The sequence below is a fragment of the Megalops cyprinoides genome, chromosome 4 (genome assembly GCF_013368585.1).
Source record: "Megalops cyprinoides isolate fMegCyp1 chromosome 4, fMegCyp1.pri, whole genome shotgun sequence".
Taxonomy (NCBI): domain Eukaryota; kingdom Metazoa; phylum Chordata; class Actinopteri; order Elopiformes; family Megalopidae; genus Megalops; species Megalops cyprinoides.
Genome location: NC_050586.1, coordinates 26,336,258 through 26,355,232, shown reverse-complemented (window position 1 = coordinate 26,355,232; position 18,975 = coordinate 26,336,258). Strand labels below are relative to the sequence as shown.

At 45.9% G+C, this 18,975-nt stretch overlaps 1 protein-coding gene across 4 annotated transcripts in view; it reads left to right on the top strand.

Moving 5' to 3' along the window:
* The window catches only part of pde4d (phosphodiesterase 4D, cAMP-specific), a 64,115-nt gene that overhangs the window by 33,628 nt on the left and 11,512 nt on the right, over nt 1–18,975 (top strand). For 2 of the 4 annotated variants that reach the window (XM_036526430.1, XM_036526432.1), the window contains exons 2-6: nt 7,226–7,417; nt 11,892–11,928; nt 12,423–12,499; nt 12,886–12,935; nt 17,080–17,192. In XM_036526430.1, coding sequence (XP_036382323.1) covers nt 7,226–7,417; nt 11,892–11,928; nt 12,423–12,499; nt 12,886–12,935; nt 17,080–17,192 — 469 coding nt within the window. Of the gene's footprint in view, nt 1–1,504; nt 1,570–7,225; nt 7,418–10,361; nt 10,489–11,891; nt 11,929–12,422; nt 12,500–12,885; nt 12,936–17,079; nt 17,193–18,975 lie in introns of those variants that run through there. The other 2 variants (XM_036526431.1, XM_036526433.1) reach the window with 2 other exon arrangements.

Below are 18,975 nucleotides of genomic sequence, written 5' to 3'. Positions count from 1 at the left end.
CTTAATGAAAGGAGTGAACCTAATACATACTCCACTTTTACACCATTTAGTTTAACAGAAAGAAGTCTTTGTTTCTGGAAATTTCTGGAAATTCCTCAGTGGCTGTGGGAGCTGGGGTTGTCACATACAGACTATATTTATATTATTTAACTATAAGTGTTTTGTTTCAATAAACTCAGTCAGTTAGCTGTGCTTTATGGGATATTACTGAAAGTGATGGCCAATGAAAATGGTACTGCTTATTAATGTGCCCTGATGTGGTGTGTGAAGCAGATTAAACCTTTTTTGCTTTGAGTCTATTACTCTTTATTCCTCTTCCACCTGAAGCAGGAGTATGTCTTGACCACCATTTCTCAGGGTTAGAGACTAATTTTGCAGTTTTTCCCAACTGGTTCCAGGTTTTCGGGTTTTTGAAGTCCCTTGGGAAAATATGCTTTGTTCAGGAGTTCTCATCTGCGACCACAAAAATGTGCATATGAAATACATTTGTTTTGATTGATTGATTGATTGATGCATTTTGTCTTGTTCACTGTTTAGCCTGTTATCTATCATGGATCCTGATTGGTACCGTGCAAAACACATTCCCTGAAAGGTGAGGGAGGGTGTGTTTGTTTCTGTGCCGTGTGTTCACCTGTACGCCTGGAGCTGCTGTTCTGTAACCAGTTTACATCACTGTGATACAACAGTTGCGGAGTTACATCGTGATGTAACAATGGCAGAGTTACACCACTGTGATATAACAATGGTGGAGTGGCATAACTAGAGTGCAGACGAGCTCTGTACAGTTCTGTGGGAGGTGACTGATGTAATAACCTCTTATAATAGTCTATCTATTTATGTTGCTTTGTAGACATGATAAAATACATTAGTGTTCCCATAGCTTGGGATACATGGCATGCAAGTCGAACCATCAATTGACACATTATTATTAAGAAGAACAATTAAGAAAGCAGTATATCAATGTACAGCCTTAACCAAAAAGTATTGATATTCAACATTAACATCAATAAGAATGAAACAGTCAGGTGAGAACCTGAAGATAGGAGAAGCTTTCTTTGTCAAACCCTACCCCTCTGGCAGTGGCAGGCCTCCCTCTCTCCCTCCCTCTCCCTCTCCCTGTCTCTCTCTCTTCTGTCTCTGTCACACCCACTTTTTTCCTCCGCCTCTTCCACTGCTGTGAAAGTCTTCTCATTCAGTGATTCCTGATCATTCGAGTCCTCGCATGCCTGCTGTCTCTGCGAGTTTGGAGGGGGGGGGGGTGTAAGGTTACAGCAGAAGTCTCTCCGGGGTGGATTAACTCTCAAAGCTAACCCGTGACGTTTTGGCCCGGAGAGCAGAGATCCCACATCTGACAGTGGACCCTCGCTTCAATTCCAAGCTCCGAGACGCCGCCGCGGCCACACGCTGTGGAGGAGCTGAAACTCAGACCCGCTGGTGATGCGGGTCTCTGCCGAGGCTCTTTGAGGATTAGCGCAGGAGCAGGGGTGGGCTCTCCGCTCACGCCATGAGCATCGTTCTGAAACCCAGGTCCCGCTCCACCAGCTCCCTCAGGAACATGGAGGGGATCTGGTATGATCTTGTCCTCTCTCTGTCCTCTCCATCCATCTCTCCCCTGCTCCCTTTCTCTGTCACTCCCATCTGTCTCCCTTCATCACTGCTTTCACCTGCTCATTCACTTGCTCCTGATGCCATACCCCTTCTCTCCCTCCCTCCCACTATCTCTCCACATCTCTCTTTCAGCCACTCTTTTCTTTTTTCCCCTATCTCCTCCCTCCGTCTCCCTCTTCCTCTCTTTCTGCTGCTCTCTCCATTTCTCCTGATTTCTCCCTCGTTCAGCTGTACCCCCTTCCTCCCTCTGTCCTTCCCCCCCTCCCCCCAGTTCTCCTCTGTGTCATGCCAGTATGGCAGTGTGTTATGGATGCTTGGCCGGGGTCTGTGTGATCTACACTCCAAGGTGAACCGAATGCAGGCAGCTGACTGACTTTACAGCCAGGTCACAGGTCAGAGTAGACTACCCTCTCTGACCAGTGATGTAACGGTCTGTGTTTTGGGAGAAGCGGTTCGGTGTTGTGGGGTAGGCTTCGTTGCTCCTGTGCGGTCGTTCTCTTTGTGCAGCTCTCTCTTCTCTCCCTCTGTTTTTAGAATGTGTCTCACATTCCAGAGCCAGTTGGGCTGTGTTCTGTCAGTGGTGTCCTTGATTGTGTTCCACATTCACAAATAGAGTCAAACACTGAGCACAGCTTCCACTGAAAACACTGCTAGTGTCTTCTTATGAAGGTGTTTCAGTGGCAGTGTGAGAGGGTCAGTTGATGTACGTTGATGTAGGAGACTGGTCTTGTTTGTGTATCGTATATTCTGGAATCTTGCACTTGCCCAAAACTTGTGTGGTTGCATTGGATTCATTTTTCCCAGACTGCTGTGTTCAGTCTGCTTGTTTCAGACATTCTTGCTGATGTTGTATGACTACATATATAACTATGGATATCCTTGATGCTTATTGTTGTGTGACGCTGTCCATGGTAACGTGTGTTTCAGAAGTCATGCTCTTGCTGTTGTTCAGCCAAAGGTGTGAGGATTGCAGGAGTGGCCTGTACTCTGCTGCACATTTACACAAGGAGCCTCGAGATTGATTTTGACTGTGATTCCGGATTCCTGTAGTGGATTTTAATGTGTGCTTTCAGACAGCTGTTTCACTGCTCACTGATGCATGTGTCACAGGCAACGCACTCCCAGTCACATTGTAAGCATTGACACGTAACTTACAGGCATCGTGCCCACAGATAGCACACTCACAGACAGCTGTCTCATACATGCAGGAAAGCACGTGTCTCCTTGGTGCCCCCATGGCAGCAGTTTGTGTAAACAGTCTGGTGAACTTACAAATGAACTTTTGTTACATTACCAAATGCTCCTTTCAGTACAATGTCTACCTGCGACTGAGAGAAACAGTAATGGACATAACGGCATTGGCTCTGCTGACTGATCCAGTGACTGACTGAATAACCCACTCCGTCCCTCACTGATTGAAGGACCCACAGACTCCCACACTAAATGACTGCATGAATGATCCATTGACTTTCTCACGAACTGACTCTCTGAATGATCCACAGACTCTGTCACTGACTGACTGACTGATTGCCCCATTGACTCCCTCATGTCCTGACTGACTGAGTCATAGTTGTTATATTTATTAAAGTAATGCAGCGGTTCTCTTTTTTCCAGCTTCTCACAGGAAAATCAATGTGATGTAAGGATGTTGCAGGAAGAAACATCATACTGTGCTTTGTGTACATGCTGAGTGAGTCAGGGCACAGACAGGGCCTGGGATTCAACCATGAATGGAATTCTCCTAAGTCATCAGAGACGTCAAACACCTCGACACACTCAGCTGATACTGGGAAGTGGGGTTTCAGCTCATAAAAAATATTTCCCAAGGCAGCTCATTGATCAAACTCAGGGAATGTGTTTCATTAGACATATCAAGCTTCTGTTTCTGAGTTTTGGTTATGTTTGGTCTCAGCCTGGTCTCTGTCAGGGAGACTCCAATTTTATAACAATCACAAATACTGTTATCACTCCCTGAATGTGCCACTACCCCCTTTCTCTCCCACTCTCTTTTCCCATCATTTCTGTCTTTCTGTCTCCTCTGTTTCTCCATCTCTCCCTCCATCTCCCTCGCTCTCTCACTCTTTCCCCCTTTTCTCTCACTCCCTCTCTCTCCCTCTATTCCCAGCTGATCTGTTTCACAGAGTCCTCTCTTTCTGTTGATCTAGTCCAAGGGCGACCCCCTTGGCATCCCAATCCTCCTCCTGCTCCTTAACCTCAGTTAAAAATAAACTCTTTGTCATCTCCTCGAACGAGTCGATAGGGGCAGGCAGCCCTTTACACAATGACCTAGGGTAGGAAGAACACTCTCACAATGTTTCAGTAACATAAAAAAAATAATAACAATCATTTAAAATGTGGCTTTGCTAAAACGTCACCAAAGTTACTCTGTAATCGCACGTTATAGATCAGCTGGGCAGCAGACGGGCAGGTGGACAGGCACTAATGTCCTCTTTAGCATACATACAGTATATCAATGTGAAAAGTCTTATTTTCAGAACATTGTATTAGAGTGTAATAGACTAGGGTAAGCATCCTCTGTTCTTCTGATACGCAATGCAGAGTCCAGCGGGTGAAATGTGACATTTGTCAGGGATGATGGTAATGCTTTGTGAGCAGCCTGGCTGTTGGGCGTGTCCCTGCTCTGTTTGCATGAGCTCAGTGCCGTGGAAACGCCTCCTCAGGGCTCTGCTTCCTGTGCAAAGACACTGCCGGTGTTCACTGTGCGTAACTGCCTGCCTTTACCTGACTGCCAGCCCCGTCTCGTGAACACACTTGCTCATAAGACTCTCTGCCTCCTAAAACTGAAGTTGAGCTGGTTTGGGGGGGTTGGTAGTCTTTTGTTTGTCCATACCAAAGATTGCAGGAAAAGATAAATGCATCTAAAAAGGGGCTGTTTGTTCCTTTAACACAGGTGGATGCCCCCCTCTCCCTGCCCCCAGAGGGGTTCAGATTTCACTTGGGTGATTGGGGGAGAGGAAGTGTACTGCTTGACTTGGCTGGATTGGGAAATCTTCTGTTGTTTCAATAACAAAACCCACCCAAGCTTCTAAAGGCCAGTGGCTTTGCCAAGACTGCTGTTTAAGAGACAAAGATAGGAGACCTGGTGTCTTTGTCCCTGTCGGAGGATATGGGGCTGAAGACCACTCCTCTGCCTTTGCCACTGTATTTTGAACAGACTGTTTATAAGTAGACATATGCTCTCTGTTGCATTGGGGAGCCTGCTTACAAGGCAACAATTTTCTCTATGTATTTTACTCTCAGAAATGTGTAAAATGTGGCAAGCACCTTAGGGCAGAAGGACTTGTTTTTTTGGGAATAAATAGATCAAGCAGGTATACTTCTAAGTTAATATTACCAGTGTCAATTTAGAAGCCCATCTTGTAATTTAAGAGTAAAACCTTTTACAGCTGAGCGTAGACTCTAAATCAAGTTTATCGCGGTCAATAGGTTTGTCTGCTGTTAGGGTGCCTGCCATGGTATTTTAAACTGCATGCTGAATGACAGTGTAATGCGATCCTTTTAATGTGTCATATTGTGAATCAGGTAAACGGCCACCTGCCTTAATCTGAAAATGTGGCAGCACTGGAAAAACTGGCTAATTCTGGCTCTCCTGGTTAGTGGCCTTCCCTGGGCCAGGAGCCGTAGCTATCAGAAAATCTCCTTTCTTGACTCGGGGCTTTTTTTGCCACAAGCCAAACTTGAGGATGTATAAGCACAAGCTATGGGGAGGTGTGTGTGTGTGTGTGTGTTAGGGGGCAAGCAGGTGTCAAAGCAGGTGTAGAAACCAGTCAGTCCCTCTGCGGAAGCCAGGTGAGGGAGCGATGCAGGTGTCTGAGGTAGTTGCGTAGTTGAGCGTAAACATTCAGGAAGGGAACCGATGCGTAGCGGGAAAAAGGTTGCACTTTAACATTAGCCTAGGGAAGCGCGTTTGTTCACACGTGACTGACTCGCGTGGCCCTGATGGAGTCACGGGTGTGAGCGTGGGATGTGTTGACGTGGGAACAGACGGGGATATCATTTGCTGTATCACTCATTTGTGCGCTTGTAAGGGGGGGAGCTCAGAACGGCATGTTTCCTTCGGGCTGTGTTAGCTCATTAGGCAGAGATCCAACACTTGCTTTTAAGACGGTCAGACTTGTTTAGCTGATGGAGGGTCTTTCGGAGATCCCAGTCTGACAGAAAGACGTGTCCGTGTTGTGGGAACACGTGTGGTGTTGCCTTTGGCTCTTACAACCCACAGAAGCTGCCAGATTATGCTTGATTAACGGCATAAAGACTTGAGGAAACTTTGTTCTCCGTTTTGCTTGTGAGGAACATTGCTGCTATATGACATTAGAGTGTGTTAGTAAAATATTAGCCTGAGGTTAAGTAAATATTGGTAAACTGATTAGCTAAGTGCAGGAGACAGACTGCAGATCCCTAAAGCTGTGTTCTCCGGGTGGCTATGTAAACAGGGGGCTTAGTACACAGAAGTTTAATACTGTACTAAACCTCATCTATTCTGCTTTCTGTCATTCATGTGCATGTATATGTACTCATTAAAGCGGTACAGACAGCTCATCAGCAGATGCCGGTTTCTCATTGGATCTGAACAGAGATGGATATGTTGGCTTGTGGTGTTCAGCGAGGAGGTGGACAGCTGTGTTAAACAGGAACGCACGTGCAGTGATGCCCCTCGCACTCAGGCGAGGCGCGCAGGGAAGTGTGGGAAAGGACAGTCTCTGTGCACTAGCGGCGTGATGGCAGTGAAATGCCTTTCATACTGGGGGTCGATTTTTACAGGGTTAAAAACACTCCGTCACATTCCTCTCTTGGCAAATATGTCCCCCATGCCAGTGCTGGAGCCATGTGACTTTGTGTCCTGGTATGTGGTTGCCAGCTCGGGAGTGATTTCTGTCCCTGGTGTGGGTGTTCCAGCCAGCTTGAACTGTAGCATATGCTGCCTTTTGGTCGGTAGTGCTGAATAATGAGTGCGTTAAAGAGGAGAAACCACTCTGAGAGTATGATCATATTAAAATGCTGAAATTCCCCCCATGTAGAAAGCAGGGAAACTGACACAGTGTATTTCTGCATTCTACAGCTCAGAGTACCATCTAAATGCTTCGACTTTGTCCCCTTTTTAATGGTATGTGGTTATGGGTTTGGATTTGATCCCATGCAGAGGCTAAACCTTGTGTCTTCAGCGAAATCCTTTCTGAACAGCATTTACAGGAACATCACAGCCTGTTTGTTCTGTGCGATTTCACGGTTATTTTGAGAGGAGTGGCTGTATTTTGTCTTGGGTCTCACCGGTAGCATCTGTCTGAGGGCCCATTAGCATATTTTTGTCCTGTTTCTGCCAATTTTAGTTGTACATACTCAATTTTAATTCAGCTTTAGTCCTGTGTGTTTATTTTAGTACTGTTTTAGTCTTGTGGACTCATTTTAATACTGTTTTAGTCTTGTGTACTCATTTTAATACTGTTTTAGTCTTGTGTACTCATTTTAGTACTGATTTAGTCTTGTGTACTCATTTTAGTACTGATTTAGTCTTGTGTACTCATTTTAATACTGTTTTAGTCTTGTGTACTTAAGAGCTGTGCTAGACTGACAGTATGGCTCCTCCTCTTTCCTGCAGCTTCGATGTGGACAATGGAACATCGTCGGGCCGCAGTCCGCTGGACCCCATGGCGAGCCCTGGGTCGGGGCTCATCCTCCAGGCCAACTTTGTCCACAGCCAGCGGCGCGAGTCCTTCCTGTACCGCTCCGACAGCGACTACGACCTGTCGCCCAAGTCCATGTCACGGAACTCCTCCATCGCCAGCGACATGTGAGTGCCCACCGCACGGCCGTCACTGTCACTTCAACACACACATTGGTGGTTGCTGAAACGAGTCCCCCCTACTCCATGCTCCATACTCCATACCTCCATAAGGTAATGGGAAGGTGCTATGTAAATGCAATCCATCATCATCATTATTATTGTTATTATCAGCATTGCCATCATCATTATCAGCCTGCTGATGGTTTCCAGAGTGCAGCCCTACCATGCGTGTCCTGTAAAACATACAGGTGTGCTTCCCCTCTGTGTATGAAGGCATAAATAATGGCACGCCTTCAGCATATGCGGAACGGGGACAGAGGTAGACACAGCTGCAAGAGGCTCCCGATCAAAGCAGAGTGGCAGCTGTCAATCAGCGTGGCCCTAAGGTCTGATCTTCCCCTGAGAGGGCCTGTGACAGAGCGTGGTTGGAGGTCTGAGGGACAGCTGGAACCTCAGAACGAGGTCTGTATTCTTAGCATTGCTCTGGGGAGAATCAACTTCAGCTGTCCAGTGAGATAAGACTCTGTGTGGACTGGATAAGTACGAAAGTAAGAAAGCTCACAGGGTTTAATGCTGAACATTTATTCTGATAACGGTCAAAAACTGTTTTTCACTGTCCCAGAAAAGCCTTTTCTCCATAGAGGTGTTTGGCAATGATGAGGTGCTTACAATTGATTGGTTGATGCCATTTGGAGCTTGTCCTGATGTTAAGCTTTGGGTCATGTATCATTGCAGTATGTAAAAACTGTGATCCCACCCTTTGTCTGAAGCCCTGTCATAAATGGCACTGTCGCCATATTTTTGTGACATTTTCTGAACGGAAGTGGCTCCATTGGCCTCCATTTATTTTTTATATTAAATAATTTAAAAAGCCCTAAGTATGGATTATGTCACTCTCCAAAGTCTATGAGCTCTAGTAATTGTATTTCTTAAAGAAATACAGTAGTAATACAGTGAGGAGAGAGGGGGCGAGATCCAATCCACCCTTTGAGTTCGTATCAGGCACATCTTCAATTTGATAATCATTTTATGGCCCCCAGGATTGATTATTTGAATAATTAAAACCCTGCTTCTTCACCCCCAAGCAATTTATGAAACTGCACTATTGTGTGAGTAATGAATCCCTTTATGGAGATGTGTGTACACGTACATTTCAGGCAGGAGAATTCAAAACCATGAGGCTTTAAACTCGGAAAATGAAACTCTGCTCTCCTTTATCTTTTTATTAATTAACACACAGCTGAACCCTGCTCCAAACAATCATTCAGAGAGTAACTCAATAAAGGTTGCTACTTGAGAGGTGAGCTGGAAAGAACACCCTCACCCCCTCCTCACACACGCGCACACACACACACAAACACACACACACACACACACACACACACACACACACACACACACACACACAATGAAACACACCAGGACTAGCGCAGAGAAATGCTGTAGTGTAGGATTCCAAACCCCTCTCAGACTGAACGTTCTGTCAGTGTATCAAGCAACTGAACTCTAACCTTCAGAGTCTCAGCTGAGCTTACAGACTGTGGAGTCGGTGGCAAATGGACATTCACAGCAGATGAGTAATTACGCGCTGAATAGGGGAGGGGTTGTGCGGGTAAAAGGAGATCCACACGCTAATATGTAACTCCAGCAGTTACTGTTTACCTTGGTGGAGCACTGAACCCGTACAGCTGCTTAGCTACATCAAACACTGTGATACGGAAATTCCACAGAAACATTTTCTCGCGTTGCAAAGGGCCAGAGGTCATGATCAAAATGCACAGTGTAATTCCAATCAGGCCTTACTTCCTGTCAGACACCTCTGCTCTTGTAAAGTAATGTCAAAGGTGACAGAGTGGGGAGGGAAATCATCAAAACTGGATGCAGGCAAAATCCAGTTTTGTGACTAGTACGTTGTTTGTGAAATTAATCTGAGAGAAGGATGATAAAATTTTCGGTGTTGAGGTGAGAGGTGGAGTTTATAGTGAGGAGTTAATTTTATGGTGTTCATTCAGTGACAGTGCCATCGGAGGAGGAGGGGCTCTGTTATCCAGCACCCTGGTGATGTTCAGGGGGTGTTAGTACTGAGAGAGGAGGGAGAGCTCGGTTATCCAGCACACCAGTGACCCCAGCTCAACCAGCCCTCCTGTCTCCCGGCTCCTGTCTTCTGCTGCCAGGGGAACAGACTGTCCTTTCTGTACATCCTCCAGCATCTGCTTTATAACACGGAACATGTGGGCTGCGTTTTGGCCTTTATATGGAGAGGAAGAGGGAGCTGATGATGATGAGGATGATGATTAGGATGATGATGTGCAGATCATGATTTTTGTTAGTAATAGTATCATTATCATTGTTATCAATAGTAGTAACGACAGTGGCATGAGTGCTAAAAATGGAAAAAATGTCAAACATTATAATACCAATGTTGTCACCACAACTACTGCTTCAACTGAAAATAATTATCATGGTGATGATGACAGATTTTGATGTGAGTGAGTGGGCATTGGCAGTGACCTTTAACCTCGAGGCAGGTGCTATCCCGCTAAGTTTAGAGGTCTTTATTTACGGCGCATTCCTTCCTGATGTCTTTGCGTCAGCCCGCATGATGTCACTGCGTCTGCTTGACCTTTCTGCCACTGTGTGGCGTAAAGAGACACGTGTGCGTGTGTGTGTGTGTGTGTGTGTGTGTGAGTTTATGTGGTGCACTGGCATAAACTAGACCTGATAATCTGAGAGACAGAGAGATGTGGAGAGAGGGGTAGGGAAGTATTTGCAATTATATTTATTAATTTAGCAGGCGCTCTTATCCAGAGTGACTGACAAAAAATGACATAGACATAGACAGAGAGAGAGAAAGCAATAATTGAGAACTGACAGAGAAGGAAGTGGAAGAGAGAGGAAGAGAGAGACTGAGAGAGACGTACAGAGAAAAAGGCAGAGAGAGAGAGGTAGAGTGAGATAGACAGAGAGAGAGACAGAGGGAAATCTACAGCTTCTTCTCGCTGTGTCCACACCCTGCCGGCTGCAGCCATGCGGGAAATAAGCCGGTTTTTCAGTGTACCGAACGACGGACGGAGACGGTATGTAGTGCCCGACAGGATGGCGTTTCTTTCCCCCTTCCCAGCACCCCTTATCCCAAATTACTCTACTAGCACACCCCCTCTCTCCCCCTGCACTAACCCTGGCTCCAGGGACAGGCTTCATCCATGCATGGCTAAAGTGCATGTCTATCGCTGCAGAATCTCACAGCGCTCACCAGTGTGTGCCACCTGCGGCACTGGTACATAAACAGGTCCACCTACTCGCTTTGGGACGGGTCAGAGGTTCTATTTAAATGAGACGGTGGCCAAGGTGTGAGTGGAACATTTAGGATACCTCAGGGACCCGCTTCCTTTCAAAGCTTTTTGAAATCCTGCCGTGACAAAGTCTGTGCAGCTGGAGCTTCACCATGCCACGCAGTTGAAACCTTCTGGAAGGATGAGCACTCGCTGGAACCGTGTGTGTGTGTGTGTGTGTGCTCTTGTGTTGGAGAGAGAAGGACCCTTTTTGTGTGACTTTAGCAATACTTATTGAATGTCTTCCCTGCCCCTAAAGCTGTTTGACCCTGGATTTTATGTGTGTGAGAGAGTGGTGCTTTTGGCAGTTTGTGTTTCCCTGTCCTTGCTGTCAGGGAAATGACTCTGGTGACTTTTAGGAGGGGTGTCCACTGCAGGCGTCTTAGGCGGTGTTGGGTGGGGGCGGGGCCGCTGTCTTGGATGTGCCCACTTATACTACACGGTATTGGTTTACTGCAGAGGCATTCATGGCTGTGTGCCAGTCAGCAGGTGTCTTCAGCATGGAGGGGCACGGCCATTCTGGGGAAGGATCCAGAGACAGAGGCTGCTCCTCTAAGGACACGGGGGTTGGGCGAGGGCACTCATATCCTCCCCCACAGTTCTGTAAAGTGTTGCACAGCTTTAGGAGACAGGCGTTTGGGTGACAGGGTCACCTCTAAACGTGACAGAATGTTTTCACTGAGGATTCTGCCGAGGCCTGTTGGTGTGGGTGTTGGCTATAGCATGTCCATGTTCCTGTAGGCCTCTCTCCTTCTCTTCTCCTCTCACTCTCTCTCTCTTCATCCCATAATTTCACCTCTCTTTCACAATTTATTTCCTCCCCTAACTTCACCTCCCTTTCACTTTCTCTCCACTTTCCATCTCAGTGTAATTCAGCTTCTGTCTTGGCATGGAGAAGGTTAAAATGCGACAAGGTATTTCCAAAGCATATTTAACAACATAAGCAACAAAGGACAATGAATTAACATATTTATATTTCTTATCATTCAAAAATTATAAGAATAAACTGAAAAAGTTTGAAATCCCCCCTGCTCTCCTTTCGGCCTACTTTGCACTGCATCATGGAGGAATAACACAAAATTTGATAAGGCTATAATATGAAATACCTTAAATCCATGATTAATTCCTCTTTTTCTATGTTCTTCCAGTCATGGAGATGACATGATTGTAACGCCATTTGCACAGGTGAGTTCCTGTATTCTGCAATATATTGTTTACTTTTAGTTTGTCTTGATTTAAACAGGTGCACTAGCTGAGGAGTCATTTCTGTTGTAAAGAGAGAAACAAACGTGGCCAGGACAAGCGTTTACTCAGCTAAGTTTAGAGGGGGGATTTTGACACTTGTTGAAAGTATGCGGTTTGGCTTTTGACTAGCACATGCCTGAATGAACACCGTTTCATATTACTTTGTGAGGCTGAAGGTTCCCTCCTCACGAAATCCATTGCTGAGGTGTTTTTAGTAGTAAAGCTTACACTCCTCAGCAATGCTGTAACAGGTTTGCTGGTGTTAGTGTTATTTCCAGTGTGGCAAGGTTGTGTTTGCAACTGTTTGGCTGTTTTGTTCACTCTGTAGAAATGCTCTTTGTGTGCCCTTTAGCATATCCATTTTGCATTAAATGCCCTGTGAGTTTCTAAATATGGAATTATCACCTGTTATGATTAACCTCTGTGCTCTGTAGGTGCTGGCTAGCCTGAGGACTGTACGGAATAATTTTGCTGCATTAACCAACTTACAACAAGACAGGGCCTCCAACAAGTGAGTTGTCTGCATGAGTATTCAACACCCAACAGTGTAGTTTTTGAATCGTTGACAATATATGTACACACATGCACAGTTTTACTGTCTACACATTTATATAGTTGGATATTCTGCTACAGCAGGCTATGTGTCCATAATTCAAGAGCATGATGGCAGTGTTGTATCCAGCATCGTCCCAACTGCTGCCTCCCATCTTATTACACAGTAGTCTGAAGGGCTCATGTGCCCTCTAGTGGCAGACACAGAAATCACAAATCCTCCCTGTTAAATGTGAAAGATGGAGGCTGAATGTGAAGCCTTAAGATCTCTCCACGCTTGGAAGACTCAGGTTTTATGCTCTGTTCCTGGAAACAGTGTTGCTGACTTTGTCCCTTTATCACCAGGAGATCACCCATGTGCAACCAGCCGCCGATCACCAAGACCTCCTTCACAGGTATAGTGCTGTCAGTATTACAGGTGTATGTGTGTGTGTGTGTGTGTGTGTGTGTGTGTGTGTGTGTGTGTGTGTGTGTGCCATACCATGTGATATGGATCAAATGTCTTACCCTTTTTAGGATGTGCTACAGTTGTTGTAAACGTTCAAATATTGTGAAAGTCTTGTAGATTTACTATAATATAGAGCTTGTGGATTAACTGAAGTCTAGGGCCTTTAGGTAGGTAGTGCCTGTAGAAGTAGCATAGTATATGGCTTGTAGAGGTACGAAACTCTGGGGCTTATAGATGTATTACCATCTCGTGTAACAGGAATTTGAGGAAGTTAAACACTGAACAATGCGGCATGTCATAAATATTCCTCTAGGGGGAGCCAAAGAACACATTTTGAAATTCCATGCTCATGAATTGGAATTACTGATGTGCATTACTGATGAGCATTATAAAATTACTTAATCATCCACGCCTCACAGTTGTGGTTGATGTGGGCTGCAGTAATTCAGATTTCCCAATAAATGTGTTCAAACTGTTTGTTTTTTTTTGCTGTAGATATCTATGTGTAATGCAATAATTGCTTGAATGGCTGGTAATAATAAAACAGCCCAGAGGGACGCCGTGACATTAGTGTGTAATCGTATGTACGAGTGTGGCTGTGTGTCAGTGCACAGAAGATCTGCTTCTTCAGAGGGAGTGAGGCTCTGCTGAGGAGATGCGGTGACAGCAGTGCTAGGTCATTCACTGCTTTCCACGAAAAAATGCCAAATGAAATGAAATAAAATCCCAGTTTCATGTGTAAGCAGTGGAACGGAAAGAGGCAACGTGTGAGTGCCCTCATGAAACACTTACACACACCTGTCCTGTGAGCTGGTAGCTGCACGATGGAGCCATGAGACCTCAGGCCTAACAGTGATGTTACTAGTTGGGGCACAGAGATCGCACCCTAAAGCCAGGGACCCCAGTTCCAGCAAGACAAATGAAGTTAAATAACACGTAGCTGGTTCTGGAATTAATAAATATCTAACGACATCTTGGAATACCAATCTTAATTTTTTTTTTTTCACTACAAACTTTTTCATCGATTTTGGTCATCAAATCTCAATCTGAATCTGAATCTGCCAAGCTGTTTTGGTGATGAAAAAAACATGAAGCCTACAGATGAGTGTTAACCCTAACCCTAATCCAAACCTTTGCCTCAGCCATCTCCCCCTCGCAATTACCTCTCTGAGTAATTTATGTCTGTCAGCATATTCTGGTTCAATTGAGTCTAGAGAGCTCTGTGCATAGAGAGCTCCTGAAATAGGCCTGGGTGAGAGGCAGAGACATGGGGTGATGTAGAGGCGTCGGGAGGACAGAAGACCTGCTACATAAAGAGCTATACAGCTCTAGGCCTTGATGGTGATAACGATGATGATGAGATAAGGATGACAATGATCAAAGTGATGGTGGATAAGTACAGTCAGAGCAGTGACAGCCTCAGTTCAGTGTGATGTATTCCGTCAGTCTCCTCTCCTTTTTCCCTGCCTCCCATTCCACTCTGGTGATCCACCCCGGAGCTTCCCTGCTGCCTGCTGTCTGATGTCACAATCAGCATGAGAAAAACCTGACTGACGTCACTGCCAAGGAGAGTGGCACCCCTGATTCTGGGACCATGCCAAGCAAATGAGAGAGAGAGAGAGAGAGAGAGGGACAGGGGGAGAGTGAGAGAGGGAGGGAGAGGGCAAAAAGAGAGGGTGTGAGAGAGGGAGAGAGTGAGAGAGCGAGAAGGAAGGAGAGCAAGAGAGAGGGAAGGAGGGTGAATGAGAGGTAAGGAAAGAGAAAGAGAGAGAGAGAGAGAGAGAGAGAGAGAGAGAGAGAGAGAGAGAGAGAGAGAGAGAGAGAGAGAGAGAGAGAGAGAAAGGGTAGGAAAGAGGAAGGGGGAGAGAGACGAATAGAAGGGGAACAGAGTGAAGTCACCTATTGCAATATTCAATCTTTGCATCCATACACAATAAAGAAAAAAGCATGGTATGTTCATGTCCCAGATTTCATCATGCAATTTACTCCTTCAATACATGCAATGCCCTCTGTATTTATTCATACCCCTTGACTACGTAGGAACAAAAAGCAGGAAAAATGTGCATATTTCTGTTTTAGTCTTAACAGAATTGCATAGAGCAATGTCATGTTATACAGAAATAATGAAATTTATTCAAGAAAACATGATGTATGTAATAAGTAGCTAGTGCACAGAGTGTTGTGTCATGTGAATTGATCTTTCAGTGAGGAGGGACTCAAAGGAGAGGGATTCAGACCACTGCCTCATTAAGACATTCAAACAACTTCCTCATTAAGAGATTCAAACCACTGCCTCATCAAGAAATTCAAACCACTGCCTCATTAAGAAGCCACAACTGTCTCCTGTTAAAAGGTCCTGAGGGCACGCGATGAGTGAGTTTGTCAGTGTGGGTCCGCTATGGTTGCCCCTTGAATGGCTGGTGTTCCTGTTCCAGCATGGACACTATAGTGTTACAGTAGAGCTGAAAGCTCTCTGCTCTGTTACATGTTACATTAGATACGACAGTCTCCCATTGTGTCGTTTCGCCACCGCATTGCGTCACAGGCCAGCGCAGTGGTGCCACTCTGCATCCCACAGAAACACTGTGCATTCCACCTGTCACAGGTGGAGTCACGCTGTGAAGATAGCAGAGATCTGTTCTGAAAGACACCACATGCTGGGACGATGCATGTCCCACCTCGAGTCATGTCACTGCTGACTCCGCCACTAGACCTTTAAGTAAGAGTAAGACCTAAGACAGAACCTGGGGTATAGACTAGCTTTGAGTTTCCGTAAGAATCAGAAGGGGACGGTCTGGATATGGCTCTGATTTTGTAGGAAATGGGGATATATGCTAAACTGTAAACTTATCCCCCCCACGGCTGTGATCTTATAAAATGCTTCAATAATGTGCCAAATAAATCACTGCCCGAATAACCGAATGATATTAACACCCTTATCACCCCTCTTGTAGTCAGAAATTTAGGTAAGAGCACAGAGCACAGGTACCCCCAACACCCTTTGAGCTCTGTCATTGAAGCCGGCCTTGGAGCTGTGAATAAGCCTCACCTGGCATTGATAAAATGACAGCAATCAGAACATCATGGTCCTGTGATGTAAAGGGGGGCGGGGTTAGAAGCCATGGAAACGGTCTCCCAAGTCCTGAGGGGGGGTGGAGGTAGTGTTGTTGCCTATGTGGAGCACATGCAGTATGTGGACCGAGCTCTGGCTCCAGATCCAGCTTTGGATCCGTTCCGGGATGCGTCTGTGTCCCTCTTTTATCCTGTGTGGTGTTCTGTGGCTGTAAGTCTGGGCAGTGAGTGTGCGGTGCTCACGTTTGGCCGCAGAGAGCTCCCTCAGCCCAGCGGTCTGAGACCGCGAGAGCCAGCCAGTGGGAAGAGAGCCCCCCATTCTCTCCCTCTTTTAATCTGCTGAATTAGAGCCGTTATAACAGCGCGTGTCCTTGCTGCGGCGGGAAGCCCGGGGAAGCGGAGGATCCAGTCATCTGTTACCGTCAGCGCGGCGCACGGTGTACGCCCCCCCACACCTCCAGAGATCCCCGCCACGCAGCCCTGCTCCCCTGCTCCTATAGGCTGTCTGGGATCGCACTGGCACCTCTTCTGAGCAGCTCTGGATGTGGATGGATGAGTGCTATTCCGTGGGGTTTATCCCCTGACAAACATGGAGTCCACCTCCAGACTGACCCTCTCCCGGATCCACCACTGGACTCATACTGAGCACGACAGCCTGCATCTCTGTGCTCAGGATCACTGAGGGCTCTGTGTGTGTGTGTGTGTGTGTGTGTGTGTGTGTGTGTGTGTGTGCGTGCGTGCGTGCGTGCGTGTGTGTGTGTCTGCGTGTGCGTGCGTGTGTCTTTTTAAGCCTACACAAGGCAGGAGACAGTGTTGGGCTTTTCTTGGTGAGGAGACCCTATAGCGTGGCATTGGGGACCCCCACTCTTTGGGGTGGGGTAGCAGGCCGGGCGTTATCCTCCGAATGATGAAGAGTCACTCATGCGTCCACTCTGGGCTTCCCAACATGGACACCTACAGTGTGGGGGACGCCGTGAAGCGTCTGAGGACTGACCGGCCGCTGGCCTCTCTTCCCCTAGAGGACGCATACCAGAAGCTGGCCACTGAGACCCTTGAGGAGCTGGACTGGTGCCTGGACCAGCTGGAGACCTTGCAGACCAGGCATTCAGTGAGCGAGATGGCCTCCAACAAGGTAGGACACCAGCTAACACCACTACTGATGGTTTCTAGAGCATCAGCTGCAGCAGAGAGACAGAGGGAGCAACCAGCTCTCTCAGAGCCAAGATGGCAGCTCAGGGAAGCAGTGTCAGTCAGGCAGAAACACACACATACAAACACACCAAACCAGTATATAATAGGATGACCGTATGTCCTCTTTTTCCTGGAGATGTCCTCTTTTTGGGACACATTAGGTCCCAAAAAGAGGACATGTCCGGGAAAAAGAGGACATACAGTCACCCTAGTATATAAGTGTCTGATTGTGTTAGTGTCTGGACAGCTTGTGGGTGTGAAAGAGTTTTGAGTCATTTTTTGAGTTTCTAGCATGTGCTTGTTTGTGTGGTTGTGTAGTTGTGTGTAAGAATGTGTTGTCAGAGTGTAAGACTGAGTAGTCAGTGTGTATATGTGTGAACATGTGTAAGACTGTTTCAGTGTGGGAGAGTGTGTATGTCTGCCATTTCACACGTTGATCTCAGATTTCAGATCAAACTCAGGTGATTGTTTAGTTATACCGTTTTGTGTCCAAGCAAGACTCCTGGTCATAACACCTTGCGTATGCTGTTGCCTTGGTAAATGACTGAAGAATTTCTGCAAAAGCATCCACTACATGCCTGTGACATGGTTGTGATGCTGGGTTGTGATATTATACATCTGGGATCAAGGCTTTGTGCTCTATAGTATTGCATGCAGGCTGGTTGCAAGCCCCTCCATGCAAAGGAAAGGGGGTCATGCAGGTAGTCGTGGTTACATGGGCGGAGCCACAGAGAGAGACAAGGAGCAGAGGAAGTTGGTTTGCTAGCTGTGCATCTCAAATGAAGATAATGAGTGTGATGTCACAATGGGGGCACAGACATTATGAGAATTCTCATCACATACTGGTCTCTAAAGTCACACTCAAATTGCAAGTTAAAATTTACTTAACTGCCATATTCTACTGGTAAACAGGTCAGCAACTTACCTTTCAACTACAAAGTTGTAAGTTCTCAACCCAGAGAGGACATAGGTCTGTCGTACCCTTGAACAGGGTTCTAACCCTGAATCTCCTCAGTGAATATCCAGCTGTGCCAGTGTGTAATATGTCAAATGCTGGCTATTTACTATGATTTATACTGCAGTTATGAGGGCCTACAGATCAATCAAATAAATACCATTATTGTAATATTTATTATTATTATGATATGATAATAATAAATAAGACAATGTGAGCTCTTAGATTGCAAGCATACATTCTTTGTGCTGTTAAGTGCACCTTGTCCAGATCTGGGTGTAAAGGGGCTTGTGTTTGTAAATTTTAGAGATAGCGTTTTGCATGCTTTTCAAGGTTTTTACTGAGGTTTGGAGCCAATAAACCCAGGGTGTATTTCAGGTCAAAATGTTGCCAATGCGGTCAAAGTTTCTGCATTTAAATTAATCTGGATTCTGATGGTTTGATTGCATTAGTGATGAATGTGGTGTATATTGTGATTATGTGATTATGATTATGATTATGACTGGGATTATGTTTAGGATTATTATAATATCCTGATAGCAGTGATATACATGAGGGACGGCTAGAAGGCTGGTTAGAGGCAGACACAGCTGATCATGAGACAGTCTGATGACGCATGCCATTCAGAGAAAACACATTTATATTTTATTCTACTTTTAAAAACAGTCACATTGACCTGACTTTTATCTTATCCCCTCCCAGATCCTCACAAATTTAATAGCCATTATAACTAATCACCTGGATAATAACAGTTTCCCTGCCCTGCGAT